This window comes from Dipodomys spectabilis, unplaced genomic scaffold, assembly GCF_019054845.1.
Source record: "Dipodomys spectabilis isolate Male_0828 unplaced genomic scaffold, ASM1905484v1 ptg000015l, whole genome shotgun sequence".
Lineage (NCBI taxonomy): Eukaryota > Metazoa > Chordata > Mammalia > Rodentia > Heteromyidae > Dipodomys > Dipodomys spectabilis.
The window spans coordinates 8,781,021-8,799,680 of NW_024870692.1; the positions used below are offsets into that span (position 1 = coordinate 8,781,021).

General features: G+C 38.6%; 2 protein-coding genes across 3 annotated transcripts in view; both read left to right on the forward strand.

Moving 5' to 3' along the window:
• LOC122095873 (serine/threonine-protein kinase Sgk3) overlaps nucleotides 1–9,857 on the forward strand; it is a 101,710-nt gene extending 91,853 nt beyond the window's left edge. For both annotated transcript variants that reach the window (XM_042666188.1, XM_042666181.1), the window contains exons 15-17: nucleotides 1,059–1,214; nucleotides 5,544–5,633; nucleotides 8,835–9,857. In XM_042666188.1, the coding sequence (XP_042522122.1) occupies nucleotides 1,059–1,214; nucleotides 5,544–5,633; nucleotides 8,835–9,005 (417 nt within the window). In that variant the 3' untranslated portion in view covers nucleotides 9,006–9,857. The remainder of the gene's footprint in view (nucleotides 1–1,058; nucleotides 1,215–5,543; nucleotides 5,634–8,834) is intronic.
• Nucleotides 9,858–17,051: 7,194 nt separating this feature from the next.
• Nucleotides 17,052–18,660, forward strand: part of Mcmdc2 (minichromosome maintenance domain containing 2) — a 37,669-nt gene continuing 36,060 nt past the window's right edge. Inside the window, exons 1-3 of the mRNA XM_042666561.1 lie at nucleotides 17,052–17,204; nucleotides 17,512–17,642; nucleotides 17,733–17,792. Of these exons, the coding sequence (XP_042522495.1) occupies nucleotides 17,111–17,204; nucleotides 17,512–17,642; nucleotides 17,733–17,792 (285 nt within the window). The 5' untranslated portion in view covers nucleotides 17,052–17,110. The remainder of the gene's footprint in view (nucleotides 17,205–17,511; nucleotides 17,643–17,732; nucleotides 17,793–18,660) is intronic.

An 18,660-nucleotide genomic window follows, 5' to 3' on the forward strand; every position in this document is an offset into this window, starting at 1 on the left:
GTAGTAGAGCCCCAGGTTTTTTTTCTCCTATTTTTTAAATTGTTATTGTAAAGGTCATGTCCAGAGGAGTTTCATAAGTCAAGTAACGAGTGTATTTCTTTTCTGTTTTATTTTTGGCTGGTCATGGGGCTTGAATTCACAGCCTAGGTGGTGTCTTTTATCTTTTTCACTCAAGGCTAACACTCTACCACTTTGAACCACAGCTCTGCTTCCTGTTTTCTGGTGGTTAATTGGAGATGAGTCTCATGGACTTTCCTATACAGGCTGGCATTGAGTCTCCATTACCATCCTCAGATCTCAGCATCCTAAGTAGCTAGGAGTATAGACATGAGCCACTGGCATCTGGCCATGAGTACATTTCTTTTTAGACATGTCACCCCCTCCTTCATTGAGCACCAGTTTTGAACTAAAGAGCTTAGCAGGAACATGGTGCCTTGAGTTCAAGCCATAGTACCAGCGCACACACACACACACACACACACACACACACACACACACACACACACACACACACACACACACACTTTGACTTATGTAACTGTAACCCTTCTGTATATCATCTTTACAATAAGAATTGTAAAAGAAAATTGGACCAGATGAGTAATGAATGTTCGTGTTGAGGATGCATCTTAATTCTTCAGCATATGCTCATAATGCTGTCATTGTCACAAGTAGTCTCTATCCCCTAGAAATCTCTGTGTAGTGACTTTATTCCTAATGAGGAAATTTTTAATGATAATCTGCCTTGAATCTCCTCTTCCAATGATTCTATCATAATGCCTATGACAAAACTGGTGCTTTTCTCTAAAAGTTGCTTTTTAAAGTTATTTGCAGCCCTCTGCAAGATGCTGTGGAACAAGTTGACCTTGTGAGCATCTGTGGAGGTCTGTAGTGCGCTAGGTTGTAAAGTCCCTGTATCAGGAGACCACAATGCCCCTGTCCACATGTGCCAAGTCCGTGTTTCTCTGCAGCTGTCTAGACATAAATAGTCCCTCACAATCAGACTGCGATTTGTGCACTTACCATTACATTTCCTTAGTTTGCTTTCTCTTTTCCAGCCTCCTTTTTATTGCCGAGATGTTGCTGAAATGTATGATAATATCCTTCACAAGCCTCTGAGTTTGAGGCCAGGAGTGAGCCTCACAGCCTGGTCCATCCTGGAAGAACTCCTAGAAAAAGACAGGCAAAATCGACTTGGCGCCAAAGAAGACTTTGTATGTAACGTGTTTCACAGTCTCAGCTATGTTTAAGCTTATTTAAAATTGGCAAACAAGTCCTTATTTTATGTGGTATTTAACAGAAGAACTATTAAGGAGTAACACAATTGAAAGAGAAACACACTTGTCCCCACAATTTTCACTAGTGTTCCCATAAGAACTGTATGGCATTTTAAATATATGGCATTTTAAACATTTGAGCTTATATTTTTCATTTGATCTTCTCTTTGTACTCAAATTCATCTTTCTTACCCTTTTGTTTATCTCACATTTCATTTTCATTTCTAACAATTTATTCTCCTTTCCCCACCCCTTTAAAAATGTTATATGGTATAATTTTTAGCTGTTTAAATACTTTGCAGTTGCTAAGATCGAACCCCAAGTGCCTTGTACTCTACCACTTAAACTATGTCCCAAAGTCCTTTTGTGTTGAGACAGTCCTCCTGCTATCTTTGTCTGGACTATTCTGGAACTCTCAATCTTCTTCCTTCCTCCTCCCAGAGTAGTTGTAATTACAAGTTTACATCATACCCCATTAAATCTGTGTTCATTATGTAGCCCAGACTAACCTGAAACTTGCTGAAGAACTCAGGCTGACCTTGAGCTCATTCTATTCTTGCTTCAGCTTCCCAGAGTGCTAGGATTTCAGGCATGTGCCACCATAGACAGAAATTTAATGTTTTATTGCTAAATAATGCCAGCATTTCCATTAACTTATAACACAAGAGACTAACCAAACTGGTAACCTTTTGGGGCTTAGGGATACATAAACCTTTAAATTATTGTTGTTACCAAGGATTTTTTAAGTGCTTCCTGTCTGCAGGAGATAATACTTTTTGCCTTAAACTAGTATTAAATCACCTTTTGCTTGAGAATCTGGTGACACTTCTTTGATGATTATGAAATCTGTAGTTTGTTTCAAATCAGGGTAAAACTAGTGTGGTTACCAGTATTGCATTAGTTAATATGTCAGTGAATTCACAAATTGTTGAGGAGCATACATTTTTTAATTCCTTTTTTAAAAACCCTTGGAGAGCCAGGCACCAGTGGCTCACGCCTGTAATCCTAGCTACTCAGGAGGCTGAGATCTGAGGATCACAGTTCAAAGCCAGCCGGGGCAGGAAAGTCCCATGAGATTCTTATCTCCAATAAAACCACTCAGAAAACTGGAAGTGGCCCAGGGACTCAAGTGGTAAAGTGCTAGCCTTGAGCTGAAGAGCTAAGGGACAGCGTTCAGGAACAACAAAAAGCAAAAAAACAACCCTTGGAGATGGATTTCAATCTTGGACTTGAACTCTGAGTTCAAGACTTTTCTGCTCCTATTTTTTATGTTGTTGGTTTGTTTTTTTTTTAATTCCTCCCACTATCTAGTTCACTGGGTAGTTTTGTCAGATTGTTTCCCTCAGTCTTGCTAATATTACACCTCCTTGTCTTTTGATCCCTTGGTTGAATTCACTGTCAGAAATTGCAGTCCTGGATTCATGCAGCTGTCATGCAGCCTAGCTTCTGTGAGGTGCCACGGGAGTAACACAGCAGGGCGCACTGGGAGATGGAACCTCATAGTCACAGCCTCCTCTGCACTTTACCACTGTTTGCTGATGCCCCTGTGTTTCTCCATTCAGCTCAGACTCGCCTACTCTGTGCTATTTCAGAGCTCCTCTCTACATTTCCAAATTCCTGAGTTTTGCCTTCTGTTTTTATAAGATTTAATTAACATGGGTGCTCAGCTTTTTTCATCATTGGTAATGACTCCTTGCTCCCTTTCCTGAAAATCAGATCTTAAAGATTCCACAGTTGATTCTTATTATTTCCAAAGACATATAAGATCGCCAGAGCTTTTGATGAGAAAAGTTACATTAATCACAGTACTGAGTGAGTACTGCTCCAATGGAAAACTAACAACTCAGGCACTTTAGTTTACCTGTGTTTCTAAGAGAAATTTTGGCCTGAAAGTGTAGCTCAGAAGCAGAGGACGTGGTGAGCATACGTAAGACTTGGCTCACTCTCCAGCACCATCCACACACAAAAGATGAGTAAATATATGTTTTTTTAGGCTTTGAAATATTTAATTTCCCTTCTTTTGTAGCAGATGATCTTGTGTCTGTTTTATAGGGAAAATAGAACTCAATGCTGTCTCTTGACTTAGTATTTGCACACTTAACACTACCATTTAGGCTTCTTCTTTTTCTTTTTTTTGCAGTACTGGTGTTTGAGCCACACCTTCATCCCTTTTTGTTTTGGTTTATTTTTCAGGCAGGATGTTGAGCTTTTGCCCTGGGCCATCTTCAAGGCATGAACCTCTTACCTCTACATCCCACATGGCTGATATTATAGACTTGGCTACCATGCCCTGCTTTAGACTTTTGAGATTACTTATTCACATGCTCAGGAAGTGAAATCCTGCTATAAAAATATCACTGTTCATCTGGTTATTTTGGTTAAAAATCTGACAGATGTTCCTAATTTCTTTCTTCTTCCATTTTTGACAGTACTGTCCTGTTGCATGTGCCACCTAAATCTTTTTTCATATTAATATTCTATACACAATTGAAGTCAGCCCAGGCTGACAACCCCAGTTGTAATCTTCCCACCTCGCCTCAGTGCTGGGATTACAGGTGTGTACCACCATACTGGCCCTGACTCTCATTTTCTAGACCAAATTTTCCATTTCAGGACCTTTCTTTTCTTCATAGAACCATCTCCTTTTATTTTATTTTTCTTAGTGCTGGCCCTGAGACTTGAACTTAATGCCTAAGCACTGTCACTGAGCTTTTTGCTCAAGGCTAGCACTCTTATCACTTGAGCCACAGTTCCAATTCTGGCTTTATAGTGGGTTAATTGTAGGTAAGAATCTCATAGACATTCCTGCCCAAGCTGGGTTTTTTTTTTTGTTTGTTTGTTTGTTTGTTGGTCGTGGGGCTTGAACGCTGGGCCTGGGCACTGTCCCTGCACTCTTGAGCTCTAGGCAAGCGCTCTTGCTCTACCGCTTGAGACACAGCAACACTTCCTGTGTTCTAGTGGTTTATTGAAGATAAGAGTCTCACGGACTTTCCTGCCTGGGCTGGCTTTGAACCATAATCCTCAGATCTCAGCCTCCTGAGTAGCTAGGATTACAGGCATGTGCCACCAGTGCCTGGCCCAGGCTGGTTTTGGACCACAGTTGTCAGAACTCAGCATTCTGAATAACTAGGATTACAGATGTGAGCCACCAGCGCTCAGCTTTTCTTTATCATATTGTCTAGCTAGTTCTTTTTTTTTTTTTTTTTTTGGGTCCGGTCGTGAGGCCTGAACTCTGGGCCTGGGCGTTGTCCCTCAGCTCTTCAGCTCAAGGCTAGCGCTCTACCAACTGAGCCACAGCGCCACTTCCGGCTTTTTGCTTATGTGGTGCTGAGGAATGGAAACCAGGGCCTCTGACTTGAAATGCAAGCACTCTACCACTGAGCCACCTTCCCAGCCCTGGCTAGCTAGTTCTTACATAACTTTCATACCTCTAGTCAGACATCATTTAAAATTTTTTATTGTTATTATAAAGGATGTACAAAGGGGTACAGTTACATAAGTCAGGTAATGAGCATATTTCTTTTTGGACAGTGCCACCCTTCCCTCACACTCTCCCAGTTTCAGACATCATTTTTTTTTAAGAAGCCTTTTTTTAAAAAGGCAGACTTGTATCCAAACTCTGCTATAACTTACTTTGTACATTCCCATAGCACCTTATACTGTGTCCTTTTGTGATGGTATCCTCCCAGAGTGGTGTATATCACTTTAATTTACTTCTGTATCAATGTCTAGAGCTCTCTGCCAGCTTCCTTGTATTTTGTCCTCAGGTAAAAATTCTTTGTCCATATACTTTATTCCATATTTTTATTTCTATATTTTTAGTAACTATTGATAGCTTCCTTTGTATACAATATGTATATGGCTATACATACAATTCGTATATGGCTATAATACATAATATTCTCAAATGAGCTCTCAACTTACAACTGTTAATACTCTTATTTGGTATGTTTCTTCTACAAATGAGAAAATGTAAGCTCGGTCACGTCACATAATGTGATGAAAAGAAACATGTCGATCTTTAAAACACCAGCAAGTTATTTAGGACAGACAATCCATTTTACATGAGGAAACTAGTTTATGTTATTTTGAATAGCTGTCCTTCAAAGGTCTGTTCTGACAGTCTCATTATTTCCCACATACATGATGTAAACATTTACATAAAAGAATTATTAAGGGGCAAAATTGTAATGGTTTTGACTCCCAAAATTCTTCTATGATTAGTATATTCATCACTATTTAAAAATTTTTCTTTTACTGTTCTAGCTTGAAATTCAGAATCATCCTTTTTTTGAGTCACTCAGCTGGACTGACCTTGTACAAAAGAAGATTCCACCACCATTTAATCCTAATGTAGTAAGTATATACTCAAATCTTTCTAGAAGAGCAAAACCTAGAAAGGTCTCAAAACCTAACCTTAAGGAAATGGCTTCAGTACCTGTTTGTGAAGTCTTTCACTCAGGTTGTGAAGTACAACTAATAAACGTCAGGATGGTCTGAAGCAGAGTAGTGAGTGGAAGAGCATTGCCTAGCCACTCAAGGCCCTGGTTTCTATCCCCAGTATTGAAAAAAAAACTGAAATAAAAATTTCAAGTGCTGGGTGTTAGTGGCTGATGCCTGTAATCCTAGCTACTCAGGAAGCTGAAATCTGATTGAGGCTCAAAGCCAGCCCAGGCAAGAAAGTCCATGAAACTCTTTATCACCAATAAACTACCAAAAAGCTAGAAGTAGAGCTATGGTTCAGTGGTAGTTAGCCTGGAGCAAAAGAAGCTCAAGTGCCCAGGTCCTGAGTTTAATCCCCAGGAAGGGCTCACAAAACAAAAACCAAATTGAGAAATTGTTAATGATCATTGGGGCAATAACAGTAACTACAGATAGTATCCTTTGAATAGACTTACTCATTTTGTATTTGGGCGTAGTATGTAATTTACTCCTCAAATGGATTATCAACTTAACTATTAACATTGAGTACTAGAACATTTGCTTTAAAGGAAATTAAGTTTAGACATATCATATAATGAAAAATAACAAATCCAAAGATTGAAATTTATATGTGGTTCCAAAGCCATTATTCCTATGTTTCTTATGCTTTATTTTTCCTTTCTTTCTTTTTTTTTTTTTTGGGTCCGGTCATGGGGCCTGAACTCTGGGCCTGGGCACTGTCCCTCAGCTCTTTAGCTCAAGGCTAGCGCTCTACCACTTGAGCCACAGCACCACTTCCGGCTTTTTTCTTTTTGCTTATGTGGTGCTGAGGAATAAAACCCAGGGCCTCAGGCATGCAAGGCAAGCACTCTACCACTGAGCCACCTTCCCAGCCCCATTCCTTTCTTATTTATATTAATTGTAACAAATATTAAAATGAGCAGAAGACTTAGACAATCTTAAAAATATTAAATGAATATATGAAAAAGTTAAGCCAGGTACCAGTGACTCATGTCTGTAATGCTAGGTACTCAGGAGGCTGTGATCTGAGAACTGGGATTCAAAGCCAGCCATGAGAAGAAAAGTCCATGAGACTCTTCTCTCCAGATAACCACCAAAAAGTCAGAAATAGACCTGTGGCTCAAATGGTAGAGCATTAGCCTTGAGCAAAAATAGCTTAGGGATAGTGCTCAGGCTCTGAGTTCAAGCCCCACGATGGTCACACATACATATACACATAGGAAAATTTATGTTGCTGTAAAATTTAAAAAATATTTTTAAAGTTAGAACAGGATAAGGAAATTACTTTCTCTTATTCAGGAAAGCAATATTATTTATTCTACTTAAGTTTCACTAAAGGTTAGTTTCTGTATATAGCTCCTAGCTCATACTAATAATAGGTGTGATATTTATACCTACACATATAATAGTATTTGTAGACTGACTTATTTGTGGTAGTCCAGAAGTGATCATTTGAAAAAATATTCACTCTTTTGGATATAATTTCTATTTTAATTTCTAGAGGCTAAGTCTGCTTTACCTGAAATCTGAAATGGATTTCAGATCTTTTTTTTTTTAATTTGGAATACTGTGTCAGCATGCACACGATAGATTGTCATGTGGACAAAACTAAAGTCTAAACTCAAAGTTCCATTATGTCTCATAAAGCCTAATTTACACAGTCTGAAGGTAATTTTATATTAACATTTCAAAACATCTGAGTTTTGGCTGCGGCCCATCACATGAAGGTTAGCTGTGGGATTTTTCCACTTGTGTCATCGTTTTGGAAAACAAATAGTAACAGATGCTGGCGGGGATGTGGCCAGAAGGGAATGCTACTACACTGTTGGTGGGAACGTAAACTTGTTCAGCCACTCTGGAAAGCACTATGGCGGTTCCTCAAAAGACTCTACATAGAGCTTTCCTGTGACCCAGCACTCCTACTCCTGAGCATTTACCCAAATGAACACAAACAAGGCCACATTAAAGCTACCAGTACAACTATATTCATTGCAGCAATATTTACCATAGCTAAGATAAGGAATCAACCCAAATGCCCCTCAGTAGATGAATGGATCGAGAAAATGTGGTATATATGCACAACAAAATTCTATGCCTCCATCAGAAAGAATGACATTGTCCCATTCGTAAGGAAATGGAAAGACTCCGGCAGGTTTTTATGGAAGCTAAAGGTAAAAGATGAGCCAGGCACTGGTAGCTCACATCTGTAATCCTAGCTACTCAGGAGGCTGAGATCCGAGAATCGGGGGTTGAAGCCAGCCTGGCAAAGAAAAGTCCATGAGACCCTTATCTCCAATTAAGTATAGAAAAAGCTGGAAATGGGACTGTGGCTCAAGTGGGAGAGCACTAGCCTTGAGCAAAAGGTGCTCAGGGACAGCGCCTAGGCAGAGTTCAAGCCCCAGGACTGGCAAAAAAAAAAAAAAAAAAAAAAAAGCCAAGTACCAGTAACTCACACCTATATAGAATCCTAGCTATTCAGAGGGCTAAGACATTAAGATCAAAGCTACGGCTTTGATCTTATCTCCAGTCAACCACCAAAGAGCCAGAAGTGGAGCTATGACACAAGTGGTAGAGCACGAGCATTGAATGGGAAAGTTAAGGGACAGATCAGACCAGAGTTCAAGTCTGTCTCAGTACTGGTGCATGTGTGTGCACATGCACACACATATACCAGTAAAATACTACTGTGAAAGCCGACTAGATCTTTGTTTTTGCATGTTAGAGGTGGTAAGCTGTGGTAGGTAGAGACAAGATAAGTTACAGTCTCAAATTCAAAGTAGCATAGGTGAGGACTCTGCTGTACTCTTAAGATTCTCTACTCTTACCTCTCCCCAACCAACAACAAGAACCTTAACTGTTAGGATGGATAATGTTACCTAAATACTAACCAATTAGGAAAGAGTAAGGTCTGGCAAAAGGAGACTGCCACATGGTTCAGACAAGAGTTTGTTGTAGGGAAAGCAAACTGCCAGTCTGCATGAAACAGGAAAATGAAGGTAGAAAGTATTTAGAAGCTTGGAAAAGAATATGTGACGTTAGAAGGAGGATTTAACAAAAAACTAAGTTAATGAAAGAAAATCTGCAGTGATTAATTCTATGTTCTTGATGTTTTAGGCTGGACCAGATGATATCAGGAACTTTGACACAGTATTTACGGAGGAAACTGTTCCATATTCTGTATGTGTGTCTTCTGACTATTCTATAGTGAATGCCAGTGTCCTGGAGGCAGATGATGCATTCCTTGGTTTCTCTTATGCTCCTCCTTCAGAGGACTTATTTTTGTGAACAGTCAGCCACCCAGAAACTGTTCAAAAATACAAATCTGCAGATGGAAATGAGACGCCTCTGTTTGTGTGAATATATTCAAATATGTTCAACAGTGCCTCATTTTTACATGTAATGTTGAAAATGATGAAAATGTATTTTCTGCTGTATGCAAGACAATAAGGCATCTCAAGTAGCTGTTTTGAATTAGAATTTATATTCTTGTTTATTAAGCTTATTTTTAAACAAAGTTTAAAAGCTATTCTTAACATTAACCTATTTTTAAAGAAAATGTTTTGCTATTGACTGTTTTCCCCTTGCAGTTTACACTAACACACCCAAGACTGACTTTTTTTTTTTTTAGCAATCTACAATTAATACATTTGTAACTCTATTATGACTTGTATGATATCAGCACTATGCAATTGGCACATGGTTGTTTTAAGAGGATACCATATCTGTTCATAGTAAATCACTGTTGGAAATAATTAGGTCTTGGTAGAATTAAAATGTAAGAGCATAATTAATAGGCTGGCTATTACTTAAAATAAGCATTCATTTCTCAGATAATATAAGAAGTAACAAAAGGAAATCACTTTTGAAATGCCACTTCAAATTGTATATCTTTTAGAAGAAAAGAAAAAATTTAATGCTTAGAAATTTTAAGAATTCTCAAAGATCTGAAGAGAAATAAAATACTGCTAGAATTTTTTAAGTTAGTGCAAAAATTGAATGTCTCTGTCATTTATGTATACAACAAATATATTCAATTTACATTCTTTTTGGTCTCTTAAATGTTTAGTACACTGTTATATAGGTTAGATCTTGATATTTTCTTTTGCAAATAGCTGTTTTGAAACTGTCTTCTAATTTTTAAAAAATGGAGCATTCAAGATATTTTTTTAATTGGCAATTAAAAAGTAAAATAAGAAATCTGGGTCAATGTAAATGTGTGTAATTTTACAACACTATAACAGAAGTTAGAACAAGTTAGAAGATGTATATTGAATATCATTTCCTTATTTTGGGTAGTACTGGAGATCAAACCAAGGCCTCATCTATGCTAAGCAAGTTTTCTGTTACCCCCTATATTTTTGAATGTCTTAGAAAAAGTAAAGGAAACTGACCTTAAAATTATAACGTACAGTTTATAGCACCAAAAAAAATTAAGATTGCTGCATTTGGAATTCTAATTCTTAAAGCAGCTGTTTTTCAAGTCATGTAGGAAACAGTATTATGAGATTATAGTAACCCAGTTTAGAAGCTCTAAGAAAAAACTTCCCTCTGTAGTTTTTTTTGGAGAAAGAAATCACAAAAGTATTCTTCATCATTACCATTTGGCTTAACAATGTACAGAAGAATGGCCAAGCAGCCAATGTTCATGTCTTTAATCCTAGCTATTCAGGAGGCTGAGAGCTGATGATTGAAGTTCAAATCCCGCCTGGCAAGAAAGTCTATGGGACTGTTGTGTCCAATTAATTACCAAAAAAAAAAAAAACCCAAAAAACAGTAGCTGGAGTGGTAAAATGCTAGCCTTCAAGCCCCAGGACCAATATAAAGGAAATCGTTCAGAAGAATGAATTTAGCTTCAATAAATATTTATATCCAATACACTGAATCTTCCTTTTGGAGATAAGATATTAATGTCTACATTGTAAATATTTGGATTGTTTGGCACTACTGTAAGTTCTGCTTTTACACAAGACTTTTTGTTTATTATAAAGCAAAATAAAAATTGTAGTTTCTTGTATGACTTTTGTACTGAGATATTCTTTAATTAAACTGCCAAGAATTAAAGTGAAATATTGTATATTTTTAAGAACAAATTTAAAATAGAATTGTATGTTTCTCAAATTTCAAGAAATACTACATATATAATAATAAAATTAGCAGAAAATTTAATGATCAATATCTAATGCCTATAATGCCTGTCATTATTTGAAATTGGAGTTAGTAGTGGTTCCAGCAGTCATTACAAAATGATTTATATGTATGAAGGGAGAAGATGTATAACATCTTAATATTTGGACAAACATAAGTTTCTAGGTTATCATATCATATAATATTCAAGCAGTAAAAATTCTTCCAAGTTTACTTTCTCTCATGTCTTTTAGTAAAATATATGCCCTTTCTATAGAATTATTTGTAGCAATTACCAAAATTCAAAATTCTAAATGAAGAGTCAGTACTCTACACCTGGAAGATAGCTCTGTTTTTGTTTTTGTTTTGTTTTGCTTTTTGAGATAACGTCTACAGACTTCAAACTCATGATTTCCTATCTCAGTCTGGAATTACAGGCATGAACCACCCTACATGGCTTATTAGCTCTGATTTTGAAGAGGGGTTTTTCTGCAGCTTGCCTTTGAAGGTGGTTTTTCCAGATTATTCCTCTTCTAAGGAAGTAAAGTTTGTTGTAAAGGGCATTTTCTTCATGGATGGAGCCTTCTTGCTTCTCTTATCTAATCTCATTCACTTCCCCAAAGCTCCGCACTATGTACTATCACCCTGCAGACTTGGTGAGGACACAGATACCAAGAGCATAGCATTGTGCAGCCCTAAAGTATACAAAAGCAAGTTTCAAGTGGCTTGAGAACCTTAAAATGATAGGCCATGTTTTGTATATTACATGAGATTAACAGAGAGTAGTTGGCAAGTACATAATCTATCCTGAGGATTCATATAAACAAAATCTTTGCTGTTTTTCTTCTTTACTTCATTAATATTAAGAGCAAATGCTCTTAGCTTCCTGACAGCACTCTACTGAGAGATTCATTTATGTCACATTTGGGTATTTTGCCAGTATGACAGTCTTTTAAACATATTCTTTAGTGGCTAAAAAGACCCCTACACAAAATATTTATCAATTATTTCTTTAAATTTATGTTCATCTTGACATAGATGATGATCTAAGAAATTTAGCTATCTTAAAATGCGTAGAGAACAATTAAACACTATAACACAAAGAATAAAAAAGTCAAATTATAAATTGATTTATAGCAGTAAAGTAACACAAAGAACTTACAAATGAAAATTTAATTTTACATATTGTACAGGAAATGAAGGATAATGGTTTTAATATTAAAGAAATAATTTAGAACATACAATTGTCACTCTTCAAAACCTGGTTGCAAGAAGAACCAGATACAAGATTTTACAAATCCTGAATTGAAATGTGATTTATAAATTTGTAGTTTGAATTCTTTTTTTTCAGGAATATATCTTAGACCTCCCACATCCTCCCACCCCACACCCAATATATTTTGGGCAACTTATTAAGCAGAAGAGATTTCCCTGTTAATTTTGGCTAAATACGTGAAAGTCTAAAAATAGTTAATTAGTGGATTTTTTTATATCAGTGACTGGAATTTGAACTTGGTATCTGACGTTTTTGTTGGCACTCTACCACCTGAGCCATGTAACCCAAATCAATGTTTAAATGTTTTGTGTTTTAATAGTTAACTCATGCAGGGACTGGGAAGGTGGCTTAGTGGTAGAGTGCTTGCCTTGCATGCATGAAGCCCTGGGTTGGATTCCTCAGCACCATATAAGCAGAAAAAGCCAGAAGTGGTGCTGTGGCTCAAGTGGTAGAGCACTATCCTTGAACTGAAGAGCTGAGGGACAGCACCCAGGCCCAGAGTTCAGGCCCCATGACTGACAAAAAAAAAAGTTAACTTATGCAATCCAGGTTTATATATAATAAAATCAACTTTAAATGGCTCAATTTTATCTGTTAGATTTTGTTCACTTCCCTTTAGATAGCTAATCTAGCCTTGTGTTGGATTTTTTCCTAATGACTCAATGATAGTAAATAGTAATGCAAACATTATCAGCTTAAAAGTTGAACTCGTAATTCAGATCACTTACATTGAAGCCAGAATCAGTTCCATCATGTACACAAACAAAAAGTAATAAACTTGTTAATTGAAAAGTCAGGAATGAAACAAGGTTACCCACTCTCTACTTGTATTCAGTATAGTGCTTGAATTCTTAGAGCAGTAAGGAAAAATAAATGGAAGGGTTACAGTTATGAAAGGAGATCAGACCCCTTTTTCAGATAATAGAAGCCCATCCTTAAAAGACATTAAAGACTACTCAGGAGTCTGAGATTTGAGGATTTGGGCTCGAAGTCAGCCTGTGTAGAAAAGACACTATCTCCAATTAACAACCAGAAAACTGAAGTGGGGCTGTGGCTCAAAATGGTAGAGCACTAGTTTTGAGCAAAAGAGCTCAGAGACAGTGGCCCAGGCCCTGAGTTCAAGTCTCCCGCCCAATAAAACCCCAAACATACTAAAGAGCCAAAACAAAACTTAAGGCTGTTAAACACTTTCCACAAAGTATCAAGATACAAAGCCAACTTACAGAAATTATTTCTCTGGGAAAGAATACAATCCCATTCATAGTAGCCTTATAAAAAAAATACCTAGGAATAAACTAAGGATGTGAAAGACTGCTATAATGAAAACTAAAACACTGAAGAAAAACATTGCAGACAGAAAATGGAAAAGACTTCTCTTGTTTATGGATTGGCAGAATTAATATGGTGAAAATGGTTAAGAATCTACAGACTCAATACAGCCCCATCAAAATTCCAGTGATTCTTGACAAAAACCAAAAAAGTGAATCCAATGAGAAATGAATAGGAAACCCATATGGAAGGGGAAAAATTGACCCAGAATAGCCAACAGGCAAGGTGTGATGGTTCCTGCCTATAATCAGTTAATCTGAAAGTGGCGATCTAGATTACAATTGAAGGATAGCTTGGGCAAAAGTTAGAGATCCTCATCTTAACCAGTAACTGGGTGCAGTGGAAATTACCTTTTCACATGAAAGAGCTACGCACTTAAGAAGAGTTAAAATGGGCTATTGTACAAGTGACAATGGAGCATGGAGGCAGTAACTGTTGCTTCACCATGCAGCTTTATAGTAAATGCTAACATAAGGACTTGAACCATGCCCATAGACTCAAGCTCACAGGCTTAATCTACTTAATACTATATTAGAGTGCTGAATTTTTTCCAAAACCAGAATAGGGGAAGATGGTCTATGCCTTTTATAAAAGTTACAAGTTGGCACAATCTTTCTTAGGATATTTTTTTCAATAAATCCCTGGAGAATTAAAAGCAATCATAAGTGTGTGGGGGAGGGGGGAATTAATAATTGTGAAGATCTTGGAAACTCTGGAAGTGGATGACAGGTAAAAGTGAAGCCCATTGTATTAGATTCCACTTTTTGTATTTAAATTTTCATGTGAACATTTTAAGATATTGAAGTGTTTAAAGCATGGTATGTAGATAAATCTATCTCTAGATATGCAGCCTCCTGAGTAGGTACAGTCTCTTGAGATTTACGTTTAGGACAATGCTTGACTGTTTCCACAGTGACTATGCTTTTTTTTTTTTTTTACTATTTTTCGCATTCTTGCCAGCAGAAAATCTTCTCAAGAATTTTGTTTTAAGCAAACACCCGCATCCTCCGAGCGTGGTAGCCGCAGACCGCACAGGTAGGCCGCTCTCTCCCCTGCCTGGCAATGCAGGAGCAACACTGAGACATCCAAAGGGCCCTGGAGTGAGGGCGCGCGCTCCCGGCAGCCCCCACGGGCGGGCACGCGCTAACGGTCCAGTTGCGCGGTCATGCGCGCCAGGGCCCCGTTCGGCTCCTGGGGCTCCAGCTGTGGGGCTCGCGGTGGAGCCCACCGGAGCGGCCGGCCGCGTGAGGTGGGTGCTCGCAGGCCGAAAGGTGGCAGCCCGGGGTAGGGGATAGAGTAGAGGTCCCCGGGAGCGAAGCTGGGGAGTCACCTGCATGGGTGTGAGGCCACCTCTGCCTTTTGACTCCTCCCGGCTCTGACGAGCGGGCCTGGACCTTGAGGTGGCGGGCCGCGGGTAGAGCGGCCCCGCGGGCTCGTGCGGCCGGGCTCTGGCGAGGCCCGGCTCCGGGGAGGCCCGGCTCCGGCGAGGCCCGGCTCCAGCGAGGCCCCCAGAGCTGCAGGGGCTCACACCAGCTGTGCCTGTTCCCCTCCCCTGGCTTCTTTTGGTGCCCATCCTGGGGCTTGAACTCAGGGCCTGGCCCCTGTCCCTGAGCTTTTGTACTCAAGGCTAGTTAGTGCTTAGTTAGTGCTCTATCACTGTAGCCACAGCTCCATTTCTGGCTTTCTGGGGGCTAATTGGAGATGAAAGGCTCATAGCCTTTTCTGCCCAGGCTGACTTCAAACTGTGAGGCTCAGATCCCAGCCTCCTGAGTATCTAGGATTACAGGTGTGAGCTTCCTTACTGATGGCCAGCTTCCTTGTAAATATACACATACTCGCATATATACATATATGTATACATACATGTATGCATATGCATGCATGCAGGTGTACGTATAAGTGTGTGCGTGTGTTTATATGTGCATATGTACACATCTGTGTGTGTACATGCATGTATATTATACATGTATATGCACATGTAAGTACCATACATGTATATACCATATATTAGGGATCCCAAGACCATGTAGGCAAGCATTGTATCACTGTTCTCCATCCCCAGTCCTTCCCTTTTGGGTTAGGATCTCCCACTGGGTAGCTCAGGCTGGCCTGGAACTTGCATGTACAATAGCTCAGGCTAGGTTCTAACTGGTGATCTTTGTGCCTCAGCTTCAGAATGCTGGGATTACCAGATGCATGGCACTAACCTATGCTCCCAAACATTTGGACTCGCTTTCTTCCCCATATTGTATAGACTGGTCACTAAGACTGGTTAAAATTCTAGAATTCATCTCTTCTGTTCCAATGCACTAGACTGGTCCATCCATACCTTAGGGATATTGCAATAGCTAACAGAACTGATAGTCAACTTTCATTGTTTCAAACCATTTTTTCACACCAACAACAGGAAGGAGTTGATATTCAAAATAAAAATCTGACCCTCAGCCTGGCACCTGACATCTGTAAATCTTTTTTTTTAATTGTGAAAATACCATACAGAAGAGTTACAATTACATGAGCCATCTGTAAATCTTATCTACTCAAAACCAGGGCAGGAAAGTCTATGAGACTCTTACCTCCAGTTAACCATTTAAAAAGCCAAAGTAGAGCTGTGCTTCAAGTGGTAGAGCACTAGCCTTGAGCAAAAAGCTTAGAGACAGCACCCAGGTTCATAGTTCAAGGCTTAGGAACAGCACCAAAATAGGGGGCAAAATATGACCCTACAGAAAATTCTGTGATTTATAAAACTTTGTAGTAGTTACTGGTGGTGTAGCTTAAGTAAAGCACCAACCATGAGCTGGAAAGCTAAGCAAGAGCACAAGGGCCTGAGTTCAAGTTCCAGTATCACCAGGCACACACACACACACACACACACACACACACACACACACTTTTTATATAATCATGATGGACTTCAAAACCCAAAACCTTGAACAATGAAGCAGGAAAGCGATGTCCTGGACATTCAATCACCTAATGTATCCTCATTCATTCTCTACAAATAAAGATTCTGGACCTACAAGAGAACAGTATCATCCAATATTTCGGTGAGCAATTTCTTTTAGTACCTAGCCTATGAAGACATATGAGGATCCAGTTCTTTTGATCTTGTAGAGGATCCTATAACTGATTACAGTGTTATTTAAGAGTTGGATAAGCTGGACAGTGGTGGCTCACACCTGTAATCCTAGCTACTAAGGAGGCTGAGATCTGAGGATCATGGTTCAAACTGAGCTTGGGGAGGCAAGTTCATGAGACTCATCTCCAATAAACCATTAGAAAACCAGAAGTGGCACTGTGGCTCAAGTGGTACAGTGCTTGCCTTGAGCTGAAGAGTACAGGGACAGTGCCCAAGACCAGAGTTCAAGCCCCACGACTGGCAAAAAAAAAAAAAAAAGTTGGATAAGTAGCTCATACTTAGCATATGTGTGATGGAGTTCAAAACTAAGTTCTTTCTGTAGGTATTTTGAGAATTGGAAAGTTGCCTGGCTTTATTTTGTTCTCAGTTTGAGTTTGTAGTTTTATTAGAGGTCTCCAAAATAAAATGTATTTCTATTTCACTTCTAGATTTCCTCATCTTGCAAGTTCACCACTTCTAATCTTTACCAGCATCTGTGGGTTAATCCATTTGTAATAGAAAAGAATTATAACTAGGAGAAAAATGTCAAATCTAAAAATGAAAGAAGCAGCCCTTATCTATCTTGACAGAAGTGGAGGCCTCCAAAAGTTTATAGATGACTGCAAGTACTACAATGGTATGTTCGGCAAATGTGACTTTGTTAAAAAGCTGGGACTGAAGCCTAGTGGTAGAGTGCTTGCCCAGCATGCATGAAGCCCTGAGATCAATTCCTCAGTACCACATACACAGAAAAAGCTGGAAATGGCACTGTGGCTCAAGGGTAGAGTGCTAGTCTTGAGCAAAAGAAGCTCAGGGACACTGAGCAGGCCCTAAGTTCAAGCCCCAAGATTGGCAACAAAACAAAACAAACAGAAACAAAAACCACTTTCAAATATTTGTCTACATATAACTATAGTGAATTTTACATTTGTGTGTTTTTATAGATTCAAAACAAAGTTATGCTGTCTATCGATTCAATATTTTGATAAATCCCTCTGATGTTGTTGAATTGGATGCTGAACTTGGAAATCACATTTTACACCATCCTTTAAAAGCTGCACAAGTTTTTCAATCAGTAAGTTAAAGAAAGAAATAATTTTATTCCATGTGGAATTTTTGGTATTCCATGTGGAATTTTTGGTAACTTGTTTATTTGAAATCACAGGTCTGTTTTATTGCTATTAAGACTCTCTCATTAATTGGACAATTGCAGACTGAAACTCAAGTAAGTTTTAATTCACTATTTTTTGTTGTTGCTTTGTTTTTGTGTTTTTGTGCTGGTCCTTGGGCTTGGACTCAGGGGCTTTGCCCCTGACCTTTTTTGCTCAAGACTGGTGCACTACACTTCCTGTGTTTTGCTGGTTAATTGGAGATAGAGTCTCATGGACTTTACTGCCCAGACTTGCTTCCCACTATGATCCTCAGATCTCAGCCTCCTGAGTAGCTAGGATTACAGATGTGGGCCACTGGCATCTGACAGTTTTAACTAACTTTACTAAAGAAAATGTAGCTGAAAACTTTCATAATTACTTGTGAATTAATATTTTCTATTCATAGTTTTATTTGCTAAAAAGACACTACATTTTCCCAAGTTCTAGAGAATGTTTTGTGTTAGATTTTTGTTACAAAACTGTGACAAGATGTCTGACATAAATAATTTAAAGGGAGGAATTATTTAATGTGGGTTCATACATTCCAATCCATCCTGGTAGGGAGAGTTTGGCAGTGCAGCGCCTGTAACATGATGATAGTTAGGATGGAGAGCAGGTAGGGAGATAGAAAAGAAGAGAATAATTCACTGTTGTAATCTCTGTTTCTCCCCGTTAGTCTATCTGGGCCCTCAGCCTATAGGATGAAACTAGTCACATTTAGGGCAGGTCTTCCCTAATAGTTAATCTTCTCTTCAAATACACTTACATATACATCCAGAGTTGAGTGTTACTAATCTCCTAGATAGTCTCATTCCACTCAAGTAGACAATCAAGATTAGCTATCACAAGTACTTTACATGTGTATCTTTATTTCCCATGTTTTCACTTGACGATTAGACATTTTTATAGTAAAATTCTTCAAACATACCCAAAAATAAAGTT